Raw genomic sequence first — 21572 nt, forward strand, 5'->3', positions numbered from 1 at the left:
CGGGCCGCGCTGAGCCGAGCCAAGCCGGGCCGGGCGCGCAGGGGACACGGGCGCCACGGGGAGCAGCGGGGCCCGGGTAGCCCGGGGCGAGCGGCGGCGCGGGCGCTGTCCCGGGCGCTGTCCCGGGCTGCTCCGGGCTGACCCGGGCCGCTGTGCTCCCGCCGCAGGTGGAGGAGGCAGGGCACGTGTTCCTCCTGATGAAGAAGGATTACCGCATCTCCCGCAACGTGCGGCTCGCCTGGGTGCTCAGCCGCCTGCACCAGGTGATCCGGGCCGTGCCCGAGCCCGAGCTGGTGAGTTGGTGCCCGGGGCTGGATGGTGTCCCCGGGCTGCTGCTGCACCACTCAGCGGCACCTGCACCCTGCAGAGCATTTGAGCCCCTTTCCTTTCTCTGGTTCTCCCTTTGGTGTGGCTTGATGTTCTGCCATTTACCGTTTGCTTGTTCTGGCAGGGGAAGTCAGAAAATGAGCTTGATGTGCTCAGCATCCTGCCTAACGGGTGGCAGCCAGACGAGCCGGTCCAGCCCAGGCCCTACCTCCTGGTCCCCTCTACACGGGTCACCTTCCTGGCCCGCCAGTACCGATTTGTGATTGAGCTTGACCTGAGCCCTTCCACGGGGATTGTGGTAAGAGCAGAAACTGCCTCTCTCTGGGGTGTTCTGCACGAAAACAGAAACACATTTCTATTTGCTGAGAAAAGGTTTATTGCTCTCAGTGTCAGTCTGAACTTTTGCAGGAGTCTTGCTTTTCCTGGGAGGGAGCCATGCTGTGCCCCTGGCTGGGAACTTAAATGGCAAACCTGTTTCTCCATTGGATGCTTAATGTGTGACTTCTGTTTACAGGAGTTGTCACTTTAATCCAGCTGCTATTGCAGAAGGATGTTGGCTGTTGGCTCTGTGCAGTGGGATAACCAACATTGAGAGTGAAGGTCCTAGGAGATGAAAAAGCTGTTCTCTTTCTCTGTTTCTGTAGGATGATTCAACGGGGGAGATAATTTTTGATGAAGTGTTTCACGCCCTTTCCCGATGCTTGGTGGGATTGTTAAGACCCTTTCGTATCCCTGGTTCAGACATTATCTACCAGCCAGAAATCTTTGTCACCATCCAGGTGTATTCCTCCATCATTGGCCTGCAGTCCCACCAGGTAAAGTTCAGCTCTCCCTTGGCACGGCGTGAGCAGCTCGCTGTGCTGTGCAGGTGTCCTGTGAGCACAAGGAAGGTGGGGCAGCTGGCAGCTGGCTCTGCTGTCTGTTGTGCTGCAGGCTTGTCTCGCTGAAACACGTGGCCTGGCACGATGCAGAAGTTGTGTGAGCAACTTCTCCTTCCTGGGCAAGAAGCAGAGGTTTCTCTGGAGAAAGCTGCCCTCAGGCATGATCTTAGAATTGGGCCACAGGGAATATTTGCCTCATGTCGAATGTGTGCTTATTGTTGTTGTTCTTGTTTGTTGTTTTTGTTTTAAATTCTGTTGGTTAATTCTTTTTGCCTGTTTTAATTGGCTTGAAGCATTCAAGAAGAGCTTGTATGATCAAAAGCTTGTCTGCCTGTTCCAGCTCTGTAGCAGTGGTTAATTTGAAGATAATTGCCTCTTCCTACAAACCTTGTTCTTTTTGCACTGGTCTGAATATGCTGCTTCTTGCTGGAGGGAGCAGCCAGCCCCAGTGTTGAGATTTATCAGTGAGATTTTGCTTGTGTCATGGCAGGTCTGTTTAATAAATTTGAGTCTGGTTTATGGGGCCAGTGTTGTTTTTAAAGTTCATCCTTGATCTCTTCCACCTTACAGTATTTACACATGACTTACGTGTTTATGGTGGTGTATTTCATCCCTTTGCTAAGACCAGGGGAAGTGCGTGGTAACAGGAGGAGCCTGGTAATCTGTGCTTGTTCCCTCCCTGCCTAAGCCTTCTGCCAGGGTTTGTGTTGTACCTGAGGAGTGTGGCCATCACTTTGGTCTGTTCTGAGGTGCTGCTGGAGTAAGTGTAGCAGGAATTTCTCCATTTGCCATTGATGTTTCATGTGTCATCTTGTCCAGCAGTCCTGTAGACCCTCATGCTGTGCCTCAGTTTCTCCCCTATTTACAATATATTGAGCACCCTGAAGTTGCTACACTTTTCTTCTTTGGACCTCCCTAAATTCCCACTTTGTATATGAGGCCATGAACTGTGATCTCTGGGAACAACTGGATAATTCTGTTTCTTTTATGGAGGAAAAGGCGTATGTGTGTATCGCTCATCCAGGAAAGACTCTGTGGTGATCACTTATTTCTCCTGTGTCACTGTGAGGTCTTGCCCATACGAGGCTGAGGGATGTGGATAACATGCAGCACCCCACCAATCTGCTGAGGTCTTTGTCTGCATGTTGTATCTTCTTTGCATCTGGTTGTGGACAGGGATTGTCTGTCACCAAGGTGACATCTATAAACACAGGTGTCATGCCTGTCACCCTGGGGAGTTTCTGTGGTGGCAGGCTTACATCACTCAGCCTCTTTTGCAATGTCCACTCTAATTGTTTCTTTCTTTTCTTTATTTTAATTTGCTGTTCCCCTTGGAAGATAATTTGATCAGTCTATAGGTAAGGTAGGTTAGAACAAACAGGCCTTCCTTAGAAGCATCAGACTACAGTTAATGGTTTCTAACCATGATCCCACATCACTTTCTCCTAATAACTGCTTATCCTGGAGAAAGTCAAATGAAGTAGAAGTTTCTTTCCCAAGAAGGAGACTCCCCAGAGTGTCATGTAATTGTGTCTGCTGTGGCATGCACAGCAATTGCCATGAGGCACCACTGCTCACAGGCAGTTGCTTTTGAGCAGGAAAAGAGAGAAGTGGCTTTGCTGTACTGTGCTTTGTCAGGGACATGTTTACTGTGCAGAACTGTGTTCCTGTGTACCATCTTGGGGGCTGGTGCTATAAAATCTTAACATGATGACTGACATGGGTGTCCTTGGGCCAGGTGCTGTTCCAGGGCTGTCAGCTGGATGAGACAAAGCGCGAGGCCTTTCTGCACCAAGTTTACACACAGCTCTGTGCCTTTGAAAACAAAGTGGCAGAGATGCTTCAGCAGCAGTATGAACCCAAACCACAGGTAAGGAGGGCAGAGATAGCTGGGCTCTCTTGGCTTCCTGGAGATGTGCACTCTGAGGCCCCTCTGAAGTGGGGTGGCAAGAGGAAAAGCAGCATAGGTGTGCAGAAGGAACAGCAAAGGAGTTGGTGAGATAATGTTGTGGGATCCAGCAATGAGACATGAACACTGAGGAAGCAGAACCATGAAGTGTTTAGAAGGACTGTGAGGATGGTTACCTTCCCCAAAGTTAATGTGCTGTAAGACTGCTTGGCTGTAGATCATGGGAGAAATGGTAGGATGTGCTTTCTCTCTGAAGAAGGTGGTGGGAGAGGTGATTATGTCCATGTAATAAATCTATAAATAGCTGTGAATATGCTCTTGTTACATTTCTTGAATGAAAGTACTTCTTTGTTACCATGAAAACTGGCCATGAAGCTGAATAAACAGCCAGTTTTTTCAAGTACTCCTTGAAATCTGTGACAGATGTTGCTTAGTAGCCATGGATATATGTATCAGCAAATTAATGATAGAGTCCTAGTATGGTGTGGGTTGGAAGGGACATTTAAAGATCACCTCCCTTGACCTGCTGGCCATGCTGCTTTTGATCTTCTTGCAGTCAAAGTCATTGCTGGTCTGGCTGAGGTTATTTAGTCCTTAGTCAGCATTAGTTATTAGAGTTCAGGCAAAAAGGAAAAGAAAAAAGTCCCAGAAATCAGATGAGCAAGAGGCTATTGGTGATGTATTGCAGTTAAATATCTGAAGTGCTTGGAATCTCGTATTCTAGCTGAAATTTGTATGTTTCAATGCTAAAACTGCCAGTTCTGAAACAGGAAGTAGATTGCCAGAAGTAAATAACTTGACTGGTGAGTCCAGATGGTGTTTTTGCAGTGCTTTGTATGCATTCCTGCTTGATGCAATATTTCTCTCATGGTAAACTACCCTGTAACTTCTTCCATGCAAATGGAGGAGAGAGACGCTCTTGCAGCCCAGAGGGACTGGTGAGTCCTGCCACAGGCTGTGGGGTGGAGGTGGGAGGCCTCAGGGGAAGGGCAGGGACTGAAACCTTTTTCACTTTTGAAGTTGCACTAGCTGTATAATTGTTAACAAGTATCTGAATTTAAGGCATCTGGCAAATTAAAGTGATGGACAGTCAGTATTTTTTGCTCTTAGGCACAGACTGCTCCCATTTGTGCATAGCAAAAGTTTAGTTCTAGTTTTATTTTCCCAGCTCCAATCATCTGTAGCTTTGTAGAGGTGGGGGTCTCAGCCATTCTGTGCATTAGCAGTAGAAACAAAGCCATGTTTTATTAGAGGGTTGAACTGCCAAGCCTTGTGGGGATTAAGGGACTATGAATACAGTAGGTTTCTCACTGGTGTAATTATACAAATTTCAGGCTTTGCCTAGGGGATATTTTTCATAGAAGGTGCAGAAGCTTACCTGAATTTGTTTATGTCAACACTGCATAATGAGAGCCATTTGAGTTAAATGCATAGAACTAGACTTTGTCTTTGTGAGACTCCTTGCCCCCTCTGCTGCAGAGCTTCACAACTGACACCTCTGCCTCTCCAGTGTTTCTGGGCTGAATATAGTAGATTAAGTAGATGCTGAATAGCTGCTTCTAAATGACAGGGGGAAAAAGAAGTATTCACATCTCTTTAACTGGGAACTGCTTTGCTCCACAGAGGAGTTTTAGTGACGCCAAAGTGACCCCAATTTCCCCTCCTATTAGAAATCAGCTTAATATAAAGCTCTGGGCATGCTGTCCCTCCACCTTCAAGCAGCCTTGCCCAGCTGATCTAAGGGGCCCAAGTGACCAGGATTTTAAGAGCACCTGGAAGTTAAAGCTACAGATGGTGTCTGCTGCAGTGCTCCAGAGTACCATGGGACCACCAGACTGAGGTGTTTGAAAGAGCTGAGAGCTAGAGTTGTGCTGAGACCTGCCCCATGGGGCCTTGTGGATTTTTTTTTAACTTTTCCAGGTGGATTTATCCCCCCTGAGTCAAGAGAGCCCTGGTGACGTGCAGGAGTCATCTGGGAGGAAGCCCAGTGTGTCTGTGGTCACTGCTGACGTTGGCCTGGTCAGCATGGTCCGGCAGGGGATCCTGGCCCTGCAGCTGCTGCCCTCCAACTCCAGCGCAGGTTGGCTGCGTCCTCGGGGTTAAGGTTTGCCTGGTTGTTTGCAAAGGGTTGTATTCCTCCTGCCATAGGCTGAGGTTAATTTTATAGGGGCTGGTGTGTGCATGGACTTTTCTGTTAGGGATGAAATTTCAACTGAGACGTTTACTCTGCATTCTGGGGGCAAATTGTGGTGGTGGCAATGGGGAGGACCACACTGTGCCAAGTGCCATGTGTCAGTGTTGGGGAGTTTGTGAGGCAGTACAGATGTGACTGTGGCTCCGGGCAGCCTGGGGTGTGAAGAGCTGTGCCTTTTCTGTGTGCTGTGCTGTACCTAATCAGGATGTTTGCCGTCTTTATAATGCTCTGGAAGCTCTAAACCAGCCTTGGAATTTTCCTTCTACTTTTGCCCTGCCTAAACTTTTTGTCTGGTGGGTTTCCTGGGAGAATGATGGCTGTTTGAGATGGAAGATGCACTAAGATGCTGCCTTGTTTACAGGTATTATAATAATTACGGATGGTGTGACCAGTGTCCCCGACGTGGCTGTGTGCGAGACTTTACTCAACCAGCTGCGCAGTGGCACTGTGGCCTGCTCCTTTGTGCAGGTATGTCTGCTGGCAGTGGCAGTGTGGCTACCAGAGGGACAGAGGTGGATTGGTGGTGGTGGCATTCACCTCCAGAGGAGAAGTGGGGGCCGTCTCTGCCTGTGTGGGTCCTTGACCAGCTGTGTGCTTTGTTCTCAGCACTGCTGTTCTCTCAGGTGTCTCTTTTATCCATCCCATAGGTGGGCGGTGTCTACTCCTATGATTGCAGCTTTGGCCATGTTCCCAATGTGGAACTGATGAAATTCATTGCCATGGCCACTTTTGGCGCTTACCTCTCCACGTGCCCTGAGCTGGATCCCCTGAGCCTGGATCTGAATGTGTATCACAAGGCATTTCTGCTGTACTCCTTTCTGCGTACCGGGGAGTCCCTGAATCCTGAATATTACTGTGGTGAGGAATGTGCATGCTCTTGTTCCAGCAGAGGGATGTCTTAGAGTGCCTCTCTTTGAGGTGACTCCCCTTGGTTATGCTGATACTCTCCCTTGTCATGCCTTCTGTAGGCTGTGGGCACAATTGGTCACACAGCCTCACCTGTGAATCCCCTCCTGGTTCCAGGAATTGGGTGGACCAGGGAAAACAAATGTCCTATTTTCCACCATTCCCCTAGCTCAGCAAACTGCAGTTAGGCCCACTGTGTTGGAATGTGGAGGGGGCTGGAAGCTGTTGCCCACCCTTCTGTGCACACTGGCTAGCTTGCAGGTGGGGATGTTCTGGAGAGCTTGTCCTAACAGGGCTTGCAGATGGCGGTTTGGATTGAAAAACTAGACCCCTGAGAACTGTCCCAAATGCCTCTCCTGGCTGTTCTTATTTTGTGACTGTTAGTGACTGAGAGTGTGCCAAGAGAGATTAGTTTAGTTACCAGTAAGATGTGGAAACACCCTTTCATGTCCCAGTGATATGCTGGTGCCATCTGCTCTTTCTGTAACTTGGCAGCAGAAGCCACATAAACTGGCAAGTTTGAAGAGAGTTGGCTTGGGACTTGAAAATGTTGAATCTTAAAAAGATCAGCTGTTAGTGGTTTAAGCTCCACATCCCAATACCTTTTCAAAAGCACCTGGGAGCTCTGAGTTTTCCAGAGAAGTTGGTAAAACCCCAAAGCTTGCTGTGTGACATTGAAACAGATGTGCAGTTTCTGCCTGTCTAGGCTGAATGTGGCATTCCAATGCAGTCCTTGTCACAAAAGCTGTTTGAGAGGAAGCAGTGCCTGATGCTGCACCCTGTCCCTTTCCCAGGCCTCTTGGCCACACTAATGAACCTGTTTGCAGTATTGCAGAATCAGGAGTGGGTGTAAGTGGTGCCTGAAGGATGTACTGTTTCTCAGGCGAGCAGGTGCTCCTGGCCGCTCTTATGAAGCTCTGGGGGAGACCTGTTCCTACAGGATGGGGCCCAGGGGAGCTGCTCCCTCACAAACCCATCTCTGCCATTTGCAGTGTCCCAGCACAGGCTGTTCAATGAGCACCTGGTGTCTGCCAGCAGCAACCCTGCGCTGGCGATGCGGAGGAAGAAGCACACAGAGAAGGAGGTGCACGCCGACCTCGTGAGCATTGTGTCGGTCCGGCTGCGCGAGGGCTACAGCATCCGCGAGGTCAACATCACAAAAGGTGACTGCTGCCTTGGGGGCTGGACACAGCTGGGACTCTGTCCTCTGCTGCTTAGAGGAAAGCACAGGGTCTGCCATCTCAGCAGTGGTGGTGTTGTGGAGGAAGGAGCCATTTTCCCCAAGCTCTGTTTTCATTAGTAATTGCCTGATGTAGGGCTGCCCGGTGTTGTGCAGTTATGCACTTGCCAGGCTCACCCTCTGTGGTTGTGATTCTCTGTATCTTGGAAATGATTTCCCACAATTGCAGAGAAATTTGTGACAGAATTGGGGTTGTAGAGGTTTTTTTGGGGATTTCGTCTATAGTTCTCCTTTTTTTCATCTCTTCCTCTGTATCTTGGAAATGATTTCCCACAATTGCAGAGAAATTTGTGACAGAATTGGGGTTTGCAGAGGTTTTTTTTGGGATTCCGTCTGTAGTTCTCCTTTTTTTCATCTCTTTTTAGTTCTTTGCTAGATGCACTCCAAAATACTAACATGAAGTTGAGCCCTTTGGTACAACAGACTTACTGCCTCCAAACTACAGTGTTCCAAAAGAAGAAATTGGGCAAAGCAAGGATATTGTTAGGTGAAAATGTCAGTCAGGATCAGTCAGGATCATAATCAATTCTAGAAGACCATAAAACCTTCCATTGATCCTGTTCTCTTACCTGACTTGTTAGACATGGCAGCTGGAGTGTGAGAACTAGCTGCTGACTGGGGACCTTGAGGAGTTTGTTTGTCCTTAGGAGTGCCAGTAAAATCCTACCCAAATTTCCATCTCCAGCTGTGACTAGTGGTAGTACTTCAACTGAAGGGGAGATGAAAAAAATCCAAATGCAAGCTTATTAGTACTCTAGAATGTGTTTTAAATCAGAAAATCAGTCTGTGATCTAACTCCAAAACCATTCCAGACTTGCCATCTGATGTTTTCTGGGAATTTACTGTGGTCTGCCTAAAAAAACATATAAATCCCTTCTACTGCTGCTCTGGTTGGAAGACTGCCCCAGAGCTTCATTGCTCTTTCTCTGGCTTCCTTTCTAAACTCCCTGAGACCAAATTAGACCTGTGTTTAAGTTTATCCTCCTTCTCTGACTTGTACAAACATATTTAACAACATCTTTCTCCTTGTAACCTACCTTTTGGCAGGTTAATATTAAGCAAGCCAATATTTCACCTTTCTTTTGTAAGGGCAGGCTGTGTTATTTATTCAGGTTAATAGCTCTTATATTTTTTTCCCTTAAGTTGTTTTCTGTTCAGTTTGATCCCTTATTTCTCATAACAGTTGATAAGAGTGTTGTAAGTATGGTTTAATCAGTGCCTTGTTCAACAGTGTTAGTATTTCCCTGCTTGTGAAGTAAAATACCAAATCTGATACATTGAGAATCATGTGGACTTTCTCCATGTTTGCATTGCAGAAATCCCTGAGTCTTTCACACACCTTTTCTTTCAGCTGATGAGTCCTTGGGGTGTTTTATTGGGTTTTGTTTGTTTAGTAGTGCCTATATGTGCTGTTCTTCACATTACAGTGCTCTTAAGTTTATCTTGCTCAGTTCACCTGCCTGTTCCTCTATGATGCCTGGCAATTTCAGTTCATTTGCCTCAATGCATCTTACAAACTGAATGGATCTAAATCACCTTTTTTGGGGGGAAGATTGCTAGCAATCATATTAGGTAGGATAATTCCTAAAGTTGGTCTTACATGAATCTCTCTAGTTTCTTGTTTCAGGAATTTTCTGTTAAAAGTATCTGCTAAGTTTTCCGGGTGAGACAGCTGTCCTAGTAATGTCTGCAGGTTGTTTTCACTAATGTAGGTGAGGCATGAGATTACTTCCCCTAAATCCAGTCAGATAGATCCATTGCATTCTCCTTGGCTAGGAATGTCTGTGAAACAGTGTGACAAGTCCATTCCTGTCCTCAGTGTCTTTTATTCTTCTGTGCACAAGTTCACTTATAGCTTGAACAGTGCTGGATAAAAAGCCTTTCTTTTTAATCTGGCAGCAATGCTGAAGTGCTTTTGGTGATTGTGTAGTCCTATATAGAAATGCTGGGAGAGCATTCAGCAGGTATGAATCATTCAGAAAGCAGTCAGACAAGTTCATGTTGTATCTTTTTGTGCAAAGGTATAGCTACAACCTCTGGCTCAGGATATTGTAAAGCAGTGAATTCCTGCACTCTGGAGGAATGTGTTAGAAATATCACCACATGTTACCATGCTCCCTGCATTTTCCTCCAGGTACTTACCTGCTGGCTTTTACTCCTTGGAATGCTAAATGGATTGGTCTCCCATTTTTACAAGAGCAGAGAGCAGAAGAGCAGCTGCTGGATCAGAGTGACCTTCTGTGGTGAATAACTACGGGCAGGTGTACAGGGAGGAGTAAGAGCAGGATAAACACACATGATGATAATCTCCATTCTCCTTTCCTTTTTTTCTTCCTTTGAGCCTTCTTTAGCTCTTTGCAGCTCAGGAGCTCCTTGAGGCAAAAATACTTTCTGTGTATTTTTTTAGAAGAAATTTAAAAATGAAATGTCAGAGGTTTCAAAAACATGGAGTGTATTTCTGTGCAGCCCTCAGACTAGTAGCAGATAATGTTACTTAATACTTGGGAAAGGCTAAATGCTCTGGGGAGTTGCTGAAAAATTTGCTGAACTAACAGGTTAAAGTAGAGTTGAGAAATTATTCAAGACATTTAGACATTCAGCACTGCCTTTGCTAAGGAAAAGCATGTTTGGCTAATCAGGGTTCTCTGAGCCATTCTACAGAGAAGTGTATAACAAAGAACAGTTAATTAACCTGGATTGCCAAAACTTGCCAATTAAAGGCTGTTAAGGAGCCAGCTGGCTGTGAAGCAAGAGGAAAAAAGTGCAGCTGTGGACTTTGACACTGTCACTTTTCTCCTGCACTTTACCAAAGACAAAATAGAATAAAAAGCTAGCTTTGTGCTCAGAGTTGCCTGGAGAGGTTGTTTGTGATATTTATAAGTGCTCTGGTTACCCACACTGTTTGATTTTTAAATATTTAGGTATTTAGGAGGCAACTTGGTTATTTAGGAATGCAGAAGTGTATGTGAAGGGGAAAGGATTGGAAGGGAAAGAAGCTATGGGGTCATGGTGTGTAAGGGAGCCCAGTTCTTTTACTTTCTGGGATATTGTTGGGAGATCTCCTTCTGTAACCAAAAAAAAATTCTTGCTGACTATTTTGTGTTGATGGCAGCCTGGAGGAAGGTTTTCAAAACATAATCTTCCTCTGTGAATCAGCCTGTGAATGGCTATTCTCTAGTGACAGGAATCAGAAAGACAAAGTGAGCTTTCTGAAAAAGAAAAAAAAACAGATCTGGACATTGTGAAGGAAATCAAAGCAGAAAAAAAATTATTTGCTATTAACTCAGGAACCAGAAAGAGATTACAGAAAAAAAAAGCTAAAAATTCATCTAGATGTAACTTCAAACTAAGTAAATATTTTGCCTGTGTTTTTAGTTTTTCTTGTGTGGGATCACAGGAGTGAAGCCAGGATGACTAATGGAAACAGAAGTGGAAGTTGGAAATATTTTCATTTATGATCTAAGCAAAAATGTGGGAATTTACTTATCATGTTTGCTGTTGATGAAGTAGAAAGGCTTTATTATGAGAACCAAAATACTGTGCCAGAAAGCAGTAGATGAGCCCTAAAGCAGTAAGACTGAGATGACAGTATGAAATAAAAAGAGATGATTCTTGTTATAAATTCTTGTTTAGCCTCTCTAATAAACAAGACAATCTTCATAGAAAACAACAGATGGTGCGGTTCTGGCAAGTGCATTTGAAGTAACACAAACCATCCATTGTAGAAAATATTACTGACCTTAAATAAAATCCTACTAATCCCCCAGATTAAGTACAGGTAAAATACAGTATACACTTTTGATCATCTTTGTTCTAGAAAGGTGAATTCTTAAGGTGCAGGAAAGTCTGGGTGTTTTAAGGGGAATTTCAGTAACAGCTGAAACTGGGTACAGATTTCTTAGTACTGCACACTCCTTGTCAATGTTATGGAAATGAAGTTTCTCAGAATAAAAATAATCTAATCAAAAGAACAACCAAGCATGAATTTGGCATGTACTCTGGAAGGTTTCTTCTAAACATTGATGGGGGAAGAGTACTTGGAGGGTGCCTCCCTGCAGGGACCATGAGAGCAAAAAGATGGCTTTAGAGTGGAGCTCAATCAGCCCATGAAGGGGATGGCATGATGTGCCTATGACAGCAGCAAATGCAACTCTGCAGGAAACACAGCATCCAGGCTGATGATCTGTTCAGAAGGTTTCCAGCACATCCAATCACTTCTCACACAAACCCTGCAAGTCTGGCAAACTACAGAGCAGGCTGGACATAGAATAGATGATCAAGCAGTTGAAATCACAGCGTGGTCATGTGTTTCCCTGGGATGTTTCGGTACAAATACACATGCACAGTCAGCAGGAGTGGGGTAGGTCTCTGCTCTTTTGGCTCAGCGAGCCCTGCTGTCAGGTGTTTCTGTTAATCTTGTTAGACTGGCCCACTTGTAAAGGTAAAATGTGTGGTTTGAAGAATAGGTGAATATTCATTCTTAACATCTTAACTTTGGGAAGAGAAGGTAAACATGGTGAAAAGCTTTGAAGATTGAAATTCTAGATTGCAAGAAATACAGTCTGTGCAGGATGAATAGAGATTAATTCAAGAATTAGGCCTTATCTTCCAGGTTGTTTGTGATCTGTGACCATCAGATACCTGTGTTTCTGCAAAGGGATGGATAACTCTGCAGTGTGGATGACAGAACTTTATCATTGAATGGCCCTGCTCTTCTGTGCAAAAAACCAGTTGTCTTGGGAACAAAGACGAGGCTGTGAAGAAGAGAGCCCATTGCAAATGTCAGCACCTCCTCTGAGTTTCAGTTGCCTTCTCTAGTGTAGGTAGTACATGTACACTTCAAGAATTGTGAACTCTTCACCAAGCGCTTCAGTGCAAGCAAAGCCTCCCTCAGTTGGAGAGGAGAGAGAGTGACTTCAGCTAAAGCAAACAGTTGTTAGATTGCTTTGTTCCCCTCAGCAATCAAACAATGTCATGGTACTCATAAATCCCTGGTCAGAGATAAAGCTCAGATGTGTACTGTGCAAGCACCTGAACTTTCTCTTCTGCTCCCATGCAGGTGGGTCTCAGCTGGAGGTGAAACTAGTGCTGCTTTGGAAGCATAACATGAGGATTGAGTACTTAGCTGTGACACCCTGGCCCCTGGACCCATCAAAACGCAGCACTTGGGTGGAAGTGACAATGGAGGGAAGCTATGACATTTTGCATGACATCAGCTGCACCATGAGGAAGCCTATCACCAGCCTGTACCGCACCACGGTCATCCGGCGCTTCTGGAACACTTTGCAGAGGTGAGCTGGACCATGCCCAGCAGTTGCCAGTGCCACCAAGTAATTCCTTCCTTGGCATGCTAGGATGAGGGGTTCACAGGTGGCCATCCCAACCCAGGGTTCAAAAGGAATGTGTTCTGAGGAAGGGCCATGACTCATGACTGATTACAAGCTTGCTGTCTAGCCAAGGAAAAGATTTGAATTGGTCTGCGATCTAGTTTGTAAGAATGCTTCAGGGTAATGGTATTGCTGCTCCTGGATCTGGATCCTGGGATGCAAACCTTGCCTCTGACTGCCATCCCATGGAGGTCATGTGTTCTTATAGCACACCCGTGCAGCTGTGCTGCATGGTCACACTGGGAGCAGCAAACAATCACACATGTTTTTGGGGCTGAAGTGCTTGTGGATCACAACTGTTTCCTGGCCAGGGTGACTCTTACTCCCAGCTATTCAGCAGAGTCCTCTTGTTAACACTTCATTTCCAACTCTGATCATCTTCTGTATGTATGAGGCTTCTACACTGGAGCCCCTTTAACACACACTCTGCACTTGGACATGGAATCATAGCATTCCCTATAAAGCTCTGTTGGTGCAGATGGGCTCCCAGGACATAGAGAGTGCTGTGTGTGCAAGCCCTGTGCTGACTGGGGCAGCAGGGGGGAGAGCATGGACTTTTGTGGCTAACTGCCTCTTCTTTTCCAGCATCAACCAAACAGATCAGATGTTGGTACATCTGCAGTCTTTTGACACAGTCCCAGAACACTTCACCATTCCTGAGAGCACCAAGAATGGGGTGCCCCTCTTCTACATCCCCCCAGGCTCTACCACTCCGGTATGTTCCCTCTCTCTCTATTTAACAGGGGACAGGTTGTCTCCCCTGCCTATTCTTCTACTCAGGCTTCATCTCTTGCTCATCCTGTCTTCATCTTACCCTGCTCAGTCAGAGAGTTCAGGTGTGGTGCAGTGAACATCCCATGGCATACATTTCCCCCTCTGAGACATCACCCTGTGTCTTAACTGTTGCAGCTGTACTTCTAAGCCCGACAGCAAGTCTCTTAATTGTGCTGTGAAACCTTCTCCTGTAGTGCTATGTGTGAGACTATGGGAAGGCTGGCACTCTTGCTTTTGCTGTGCCTTTTCAGTGGATACCCCATAGGCATGGAGTTGCTGCTGGCTGTGCAGCCAGTGCCCTGGAGATGCAGCTCAGTACTGTCAGGTGAAGATGCACGATGTGCTGAATAGTTGTTTAATAGGCTCATTGCTCTGAGCACTCATGTGGAAGGTGCAAGAGAGATACTTGTCATCTGCACAGCACAAACTAAACAAAATATGAGCTAATAGTTTCCACTGCAAAATTCAAACTCACTGAAACTCACTAAGCAGAAGAACCAGCATATGATCTGTTCCCTGCTACCAGTGTCCTTGGCATAGATGGAAGAGGACTAGCAGATCTTAAAAAGTTAGGAGAGCTTTACCTTCAGAGAGCTATCCCTTTTATTTTATTGCTTAAGCTCTTTTTTAGGTTTGCCTAGTACATTTTCCCTATGTAGGGCTATGTATCCCACAGTATATCTAGAACATCCCATCTTATGGCTAACCACCACTGTATTTCTATGTCAGCAGAGTTGCTATAGTTGGTGGAATCAATGTCACCATATAAACCTATCAGAGTTGCCCAGTGCCACCCATTCTGGCACCCTATTTGCCTGAGCACTTTCAGATGAGTAATCTCAGTGTTTAATTACTTTGCTGACACAAGCCATATATCCCCCTCTCAATCAGTAGGCACACCATTCCATATGCTATCTTTTTCGTGGTTGATTTACTTGATGCTAAGTAGTTAAATTCCTAATTAACTTGACATTTCAAGAGCGTAATTTATTTTTGCTTACGCTGTACTGCCTATTTCAATGTGAGCACACTTACTCTGTTCAGAGGAAATTACCCAAAGCCAGGGATGTGGCCTTCATAGTCTGCAACAGCTCAGCTGCTAAAGAAATTCTTGCTCTCTCTAGGTGGAGAACTTTTGTGCTGAATATTGTCCAATCATTTTCTCAGGTATTATCTCTGCAGCACAGTGGGTCTGACTCAAGCCATTCCCAGTTTGCCTCCTACTGGAAGCCCATCCTTTCCATGGATGCCAACTTCTGGCAGAGGTGGCTGCACATGCATCGTATAGTCGTCCTTCTGGAGCACGACACGTATGTAATGGGCAGGGCTGAGCTCCTGTGCTCACTGTGTGCCAGCCTGGGAAAGCAGGGTGTCCAGGACTTGCAGCTCTTCTTTAAGTGCCTATGGCCCAGGGAAGGGTCTCAAGGTTTGTTTATCTGAGAGGGGCAGTAGGTTGGGAAGCCATCTCTTATTGGAACAATAAATTGTTTCTCAAGTCCCTCTTGGGTTTTGATTTCCCGATTGCAGGTCGTATGGGACCATTCATTTGGGATTTAACCCACAGTTTGCTGCTGGAAAATGTCTTTCCCAAAAGCATTGCTTTCCTGATTCTGGTTCTAGTTGCAGAGTTATGTGAATAATAGCCATGTATTGCATGGAGGGAGATAGGATAAAAGGGATGTGCTCTCTGCAGTGTGGAAATTGCAGTGCACTCAGGAGTGTGGCTCTCCCCAATGCTTGATATGGGGAGGTGCTTGTTCATTGGCTGCTGTGGAGGAAAAAAGGCTGACAGACCAGTCAGAGTAGGATGGATGTAGCAAAGCCTCTGTGGGTTTTGGGGGAAGAAGAGCTACTGCAGCTCTGAAATGACTTTCTGTCCCACCCTGCAGGCCTGTGCCCAAGCACCTGCACACGCCAGGCAACAACGGCCGCTACAGCACCATCCAGTGCCGCATCTCCCACTCGGCCCTGACCTCGCTGCTGCGCGACTGGAGCAGCTTCGTGCTGGTGGAGGGCTACTCCTACGTCAAGCTGATCCACGGGTGGGTGCTCCGGAGCACTGCTGCGTGGGGAGCTGGGCGTGTGGCCAGACCAAGGATCTGGTTAGACCAGTATGTGGCTATGGGCCTGAAGCAGATGTTTACAGGAGAGGATGAGAGCTAGACAAGGGGGGGTATGAAATCCTGCGGTTTCTGAACTGTTCTGTTGTGTTCAGGTGTAGCCTGGAGGGAGAGGGAAGCCAGCTGAGGGGTTTCTGCATGCTAGAACTGATATGTGTTACTGTGAGGTTGTGTGGGCTGTTGGGCTCTGTGGGACAGACCTCTGCTTGGTCTGCCATGTCAGCAAGATCCATGCCATTTCAGCCTTGTCCTAATCCCTCCTCCATAGGTCTGAGGATCTTACCCCTTCCTCGTTCTATGTGGTACGAATCATCTCCAAAGCTCCCTGCATGGTTCTCCGGCTGGGCTTCCCCATTGGCACACCTGCACAGGCCAGGAACAAGGTGAGAGCTGCCTGTCTGCTTCATGGGGTAGGGGCAGAGCAAGAAGTTCTGAATGTGGAATTGAGGGGTAGATCACAGGCAACACTGTGGACAGCTACCCTCTAATAAGTAACTACTATGTTAATGCTTAGATGGGTTTGAATCTGCTATAACAAAAAGAGTCATTTGGGACAAACTTTCTTTGTTAAGTCTATGACAGATCTAAACCCAAAGACTTGAAGATCAATAGAATAGCTGGTCACGTGGATGTTTTTCCCACTGCTTAATTCAACTGTGGGGCTTGAAATAACTCAAAGGTTATCTAGTCTACCCTTCTGACCGAAGCACAATCAATACCATCTGTAAAGAGCAGCAGATACTTGTCTGACACATCTGCAAAGACCTCTGTGATAGCTGTACTACATGTTCCCTGGGCTATCCCTTCCAGTACATGTATATTGGATCTATTGGGTAGGGAGGAAGTTAATAGTTAAAATGCAAACAGTGCCCCACATAAGCAGTACAGGGAGAGAAAAAAATTAGTACCTGGGAAATGTTTTCAGGATAAAAGTCTGTCAGATAGACTTTAATAACTTTTTTGTGTCAAAATAAATGAGCTGTCCTAGTCAGATGCAGAAGGTGGAGTTACTGTGTGAACTCATTCCCCAGTTATAATGGCTCAGACAAGTCTAAGTTCCTAGGTGAAGCATGAGAAGATACCCTGCTATTAAACTGTGTGAACTTTTTAATATAAACAAGAGGTTTATCATTAAATCTAGATCTTTTATCTTCATGAAATAAATATTTGGTTTGTCTAGGTTAGCTTTAGTGCTAAAGACTAGTCTGAGGAGACACTAACAAACATGGGAAGGGCCATCTCTTTCTGAGATAATGAACCCAGATAATACTAAATGATCTGGCACTCTGGCAGATCTGCCCTTGCATGACTTGTGGGGATCCAGGACTTGGGCACTGATTGCTGGGTCAATATGTGGGCTTGGTAATGCCAAGTGACAGACAAGTGACTTCTTCTCTTGAAGAAGTTCCCTCTGGCAGGTGCAAATTTATAAATCTTTCATGGAGAAGGTGTGAGACAGGCACCAGACCCTGCAGCTGTGGGCAAGCTCCATATCATTGCAGCAGGAACTATATGTAGACCATAAATTGTATCAGCCACAATATTTTTTTTGCCTGCTATAGAGCTGATTAACTACTCAGTGTGGAGGATGGCAGTAGAACTTAGCCTGCTTTGTTTAAGGGAAAGTGGGTTTTGTGCTGAGCAGTTCAAATTTCCAATGCTGAAGGGAAGGAAAGCACCTCATACAGTCAATTTTCAGAAGGCTTTTTGGTGAGACTTTGCATAGGGCATGACTGTAGAGCTGTAGGAAATGGGATGTCATAAAGCAAACTGCCTTGGGGGACAAAGGAAGGAAATTGAAAAAATGCTCTGTTTCATCACAGCAGAAGCTGTTTGTGATTTTCCCAATCTTTTTTTCTATTCAAAGGGTAGGAACTCATTTACAGAAAGGTAACGTGTACTGGGCTGAGGAAATGTGCAGGTGGCACAAAGCTATTTCAACCTCTGTGCTTTGGTGGCACCTGAGCAGCACAGTGGTGGCTGGAAGCCAGTATGGATAACTGCAAAACAGTGAGATTTGGGAGCTTAAACACTGTTAGTGATTCTGTGATATCAGTATGAAACCATGAAGGGGACCCAAGTGGCAGCATAGTGCAGGAAAGAACTCTTGTTTAACATTTGGATTTGAGAAAAAGACATAGTAATGATGGGAAAACTTACTGAAATAATTGGTGTTGAGGAAGATGGAGAGCTGCTGTTCTGTTTGCCTACAGTGGTAATGAAAATTGAAAAAAGTTGAACAAAGATCATGAAAAGAAACCTAACTATAGAAATTTCAAAGAAAACACTGGGCTATTGTGGGAATCAGATGCTGGTGTGGGTAGAACAATATTCAGAGCTACTAAAAGCTTAAAAGAGTAATCAGGATCTCATTGTGAAAGTATTTTGGAAAAAAATTACCTAAAAAATAGCCCAGGCTCCCGAAACTTTTTGCCATAGCGGTTTGAGAAGTGAACATGGTAGTGGGGGAATACATAAGACAGAGGCAGAGCTGTTCCCACAGCTGATATGGACTAGTTTACATTTACTGTAGGCTGCTGAGGAGAGGAGGAGGGAAGAATGAGGGTGGGTGCTCGGACTGCTTCTGTGGAGGAGCTGGCATGCAATTAATTTGTTTTTAATCTGAGTTTTGGAAGGCAACTTCTTCAGCCTTGAAATAGTCTTTGGGAGTTTTTTAATCTTCCTTTTGGTTTTAAAAATACTTAAAATTAGGGACCAGAGAGCCTTGTGTCATCTTGATCTTGGTCTTGCTAGTGCCTCAGAAGTAAAATTACCTTTAACTCCTGCTCTTCTGTGTATTCAAAGAGTGTTCTGTTCCTTTGTCAAGTTCTTGTTCTAGACACTTATTTTGAGTATTTATGTCTCCAGACAAAGTTGGTCATGTGTACCTTTTGCTTTTGCCATGACAGATAGTGGAAGAGTTACGGGACCGAATCCTTCAGCTGCGCTTTCCCCACAGGGTCCAGAGCAAGGAGGCAACTCCAAAAGCAAAGAGGAAAATGTTGGGCAGTAGCTCTCCCTCCAAGTCCCCACCTGTGGCTGGGGCCCAGTCAGCTCTCTCAGACAGACCCTGCCTTGTTGTGCTGCACAAACCATTGGAGAAGCTGCTTATCAGGTAGGGATGGAGTACCAAGCTGTCACCACCTTGCCCTGCTAAGTGGGAAAGAGGAAGATCTGTGAATGGTGCTGTCAGTTGTAGGATGGCAGTGCTGTGAATGAAACTGATGCTTGTTGGGATGGGTTTGGGTTGCATGGCTGTGAGCTGCAGCAGGGATTCTTGGTGGACAGGCAGATTTATCACTCCTGACGAAATACAATGTGGAAGTAATTTAGGTACTGCTGTCTGAGCAGGATCCTGTGCTGGACCAGCCACATTCTGCTGTTGGAGGACTCTGTGCTGGGCCCAGCAAGTGGGTTGTGAATGCAGACAGCTCTGAGCCTAAACAGCAACAAAAAAAAGTATTTTTTCCATGTCAGCATGCCACCCTTCTGCCCTCTCCTAGGTATGAGAAGCTGCCTTCTGACTATCGAGCCCCCTTCGTTCTGAACCTGGAGCATCCCCCCGTGTCTGGGCCCCTGACCATGGTGGCCAATCGCACTGCCTCTTCCACCCTGGCGTCCCTGTCCCGCTACTTCTATCACCAGCGCTGGATCTGGAGCGTCCAGTCGGGGCTGGCACCAGCTGTGCCCATCACTGCTGTGGCCCAGCTCCTTTCCACACTCACAGAGTAAGTTGCACACTTGACAGGGGTGCTCTCTTCAAGCTAGTCCTGGGGATACAGGGAAAGCAAGGTCAACCTTGCTCATTACATTTATGAGGCCATATAATAGTAAGAATTAAAGCTGCTTTAACTCAAGTGCGGAGGGTTTTGGTCCTGTATGCAGCTTCTAGGGTCACTTGGGTAGTGCTTTACCCAGTTCTGCAGCTGCAGTTGGAGAAAATGAGAGAAAATGTCCTGGAAAATATGCAAAAGGGCAAAATATGTTACTGTACCTGGTGTGTGCTTATCTTCACACAGTCTGTTCTGGCAGTGTCATATCTCCCCATTCTCTGTGTGCAGCTCCCTGTCTTGAGAGAGACAGTGTTTTGGGGTGGAGGGCACAGTCATTCTTGCATTTAAAGCTTACACTATGGGTGGAGAAGTCCTGCAGGTCTGACTTCCTCTCTGTTGCAAGGGTTCGTCTGTCAGAGGGTTTCCACTTTGCATCCAGCGGGGATGGCATTATCAACATGGTGCTGGAGCTGCCCATGCAGGTGAGCCTGGCTGCTGTCCTCTTGTGGACACAATCCCTCATTGCTGGTCCTGGGGTGGGTTCACCTTCCTGTGACAGGATTTATCATCTGCTTCTAGCACACACCCTTGACAAGTGTAGGGAGAAGGTAAAGCAGCTTGTGGGATGGGCATTTTTCTGCCTTCATCTGCACTTAGAGAGCTGCTTTGTGGTAGGGGCTTGCTGTGCTGGAGGAGTTCTTGGGGTTGGGACAGGCTTCCTCTTTCCATCCCTGCTAGTGGAGCTGTATGATGGGGCTGTGCTGTGTCAGGGGGTGCTGGCTAGGGCTCATGCAGTGTCTCCCCTCCAGATTGATGGCTCAAGTGAGAGCAGCAGTGACAGGGAGAAGCACACCTGTGTCGTCCAATACATCCTCTTCCCACCCCACTCTACCTCCACCAAGGACAGGTGAGGCTGCTCTTCTGCTCCTGGGTGGGGTTGGCAGTGGAGTCACGCTCCAGACTTTTGCAGTCAGTGTGGAAAGGAGGGAGACCTCCACCTGGTACAGATAACCAGTTGTCAGGGATTGATCACCAGGTTGCTGGGGCTTTGCCTACCACTCTTGGGTTCATGTTGCTGCTCTCACAGCTCTGAGAGAAACTGCAATGGGCTGCTGGCTCTGTGCCACCTCACAGGACTTTCCTTTTGACTTCCCTCCAGCTTTTCCACAGATGATGACAATGATACAGAGGTAGAGGCCATTGAAGTGGACACAGAACTGAACTTGGTCACTGAGTGCTGGGTAGAGCCACAGAGTGGCCATGTCCACAGTACTGCTGAGAACTGGAAGCACCTCCATGGCTTGCCCTACCAGAAAATACCTAAAGCGGTGAGTCCCTGAAAGGGGAGGGGCATGGGCTCTTTTGTGGAGGGAGAAGGGTGTAAGTGCACCACAAAACTGCAGGTAAATACTGAGGGCCAGAAGAGATGGGAGTTCTAGCCACAGAGTCTGGGATTTCTAAAAGAGGAACTGGTCACTGGCCATAGCAAGTTTTTTGATTGCAGTGTAGTAGATGCAGTGCTGCTTTGGGATAGCTGGGAAAATACAATTTATTTTGTGAAGAATCATTCCATTGGAGGAGAGCAAGCTGGACCAGAGCAGGGACTGAATGTAGTGCTACCAGCACTCCTCCTGAGCAAGGTGAAAAGAGGCTAAAGGGCTGGTGGAGAAGGAGGGAGCAATGAGTGAGAATAGGGCAGCTCAGGGAACAGGATTATAGGTGTTCCTTCTCCTTGCTTTTAGACTTTTTCCTTTTGCGTTTGTGGGTAATAATTCTGCTGCATAAACTGAGCCTTTACTGCTTACTGCAGCTCTATCCCCGGGACCTTGCGTGCATCGCCACCATGCTGACCTTCGAGTACATCAGCCAGCTGTGCCAGAACAAGGAGTGGGTCTGCCCTCCTTCAGACACCAAGGCTGCTGAAGGTGAGTCCACCATCTATGTCCTAGCAAGCTTGATGGAGCCAAGAAGCAGCTAGGTCTTGAATGACTCAGGACCCATGGAAGGCAGAACAGGTATTTTGACAACTTTGTAGAATTTGATGGCTGCGGGTCACTTTGT

At 46.4% G+C, this 21572-nt stretch overlaps 1 protein-coding gene across 1 annotated transcript in view; it reads left to right on the top strand.

The window, feature by feature from the left end:
• The window catches only part of SZT2 (SZT2 subunit of KICSTOR complex), a 53776-nt gene that overhangs the window by 20 nt on the left and 32184 nt on the right, over positions 1 to 21572 (top strand). Inside the window, exons 2-20 of the mRNA XM_039711814.1 lie at positions 81 to 293; positions 452 to 625; positions 972 to 1142; positions 2947 to 3078; positions 5038 to 5197; positions 5673 to 5779; positions 5959 to 6169; positions 7210 to 7380; positions 12517 to 12748; positions 13430 to 13559; positions 14786 to 14928; positions 15508 to 15660; positions 16007 to 16121; positions 18648 to 18853; positions 19242 to 19466; positions 19915 to 19993; positions 20321 to 20418; positions 20671 to 20839; positions 21322 to 21436. Of these exons, the coding sequence (XP_039567748.1) occupies positions 81 to 293; positions 452 to 625; positions 972 to 1142; positions 2947 to 3078; positions 5038 to 5197; positions 5673 to 5779; positions 5959 to 6169; positions 7210 to 7380; positions 12517 to 12748; positions 13430 to 13559; positions 14786 to 14928; positions 15508 to 15660; positions 16007 to 16121; positions 18648 to 18853; positions 19242 to 19466; positions 19915 to 19993; positions 20321 to 20418; positions 20671 to 20839; positions 21322 to 21436 (3004 nt within the window). The remainder of the gene's footprint in view (positions 1 to 80; positions 294 to 451; positions 626 to 971; positions 1143 to 2946; positions 3079 to 5037; positions 5198 to 5672; positions 5780 to 5958; positions 6170 to 7209; positions 7381 to 12516; positions 12749 to 13429; positions 13560 to 14785; positions 14929 to 15507; positions 15661 to 16006; positions 16122 to 18647; positions 18854 to 19241; positions 19467 to 19914; positions 19994 to 20320; positions 20419 to 20670; positions 20840 to 21321; positions 21437 to 21572) is intronic.

This window comes from Passer montanus, unplaced genomic scaffold (genome assembly GCF_014805655.1).
Source record: "Passer montanus isolate IOZ18808 unplaced genomic scaffold, ASM1480565v1 scaffold25, whole genome shotgun sequence".
NCBI classification, from domain to species: domain Eukaryota; kingdom Metazoa; phylum Chordata; class Aves; order Passeriformes; family Passeridae; genus Passer; species Passer montanus.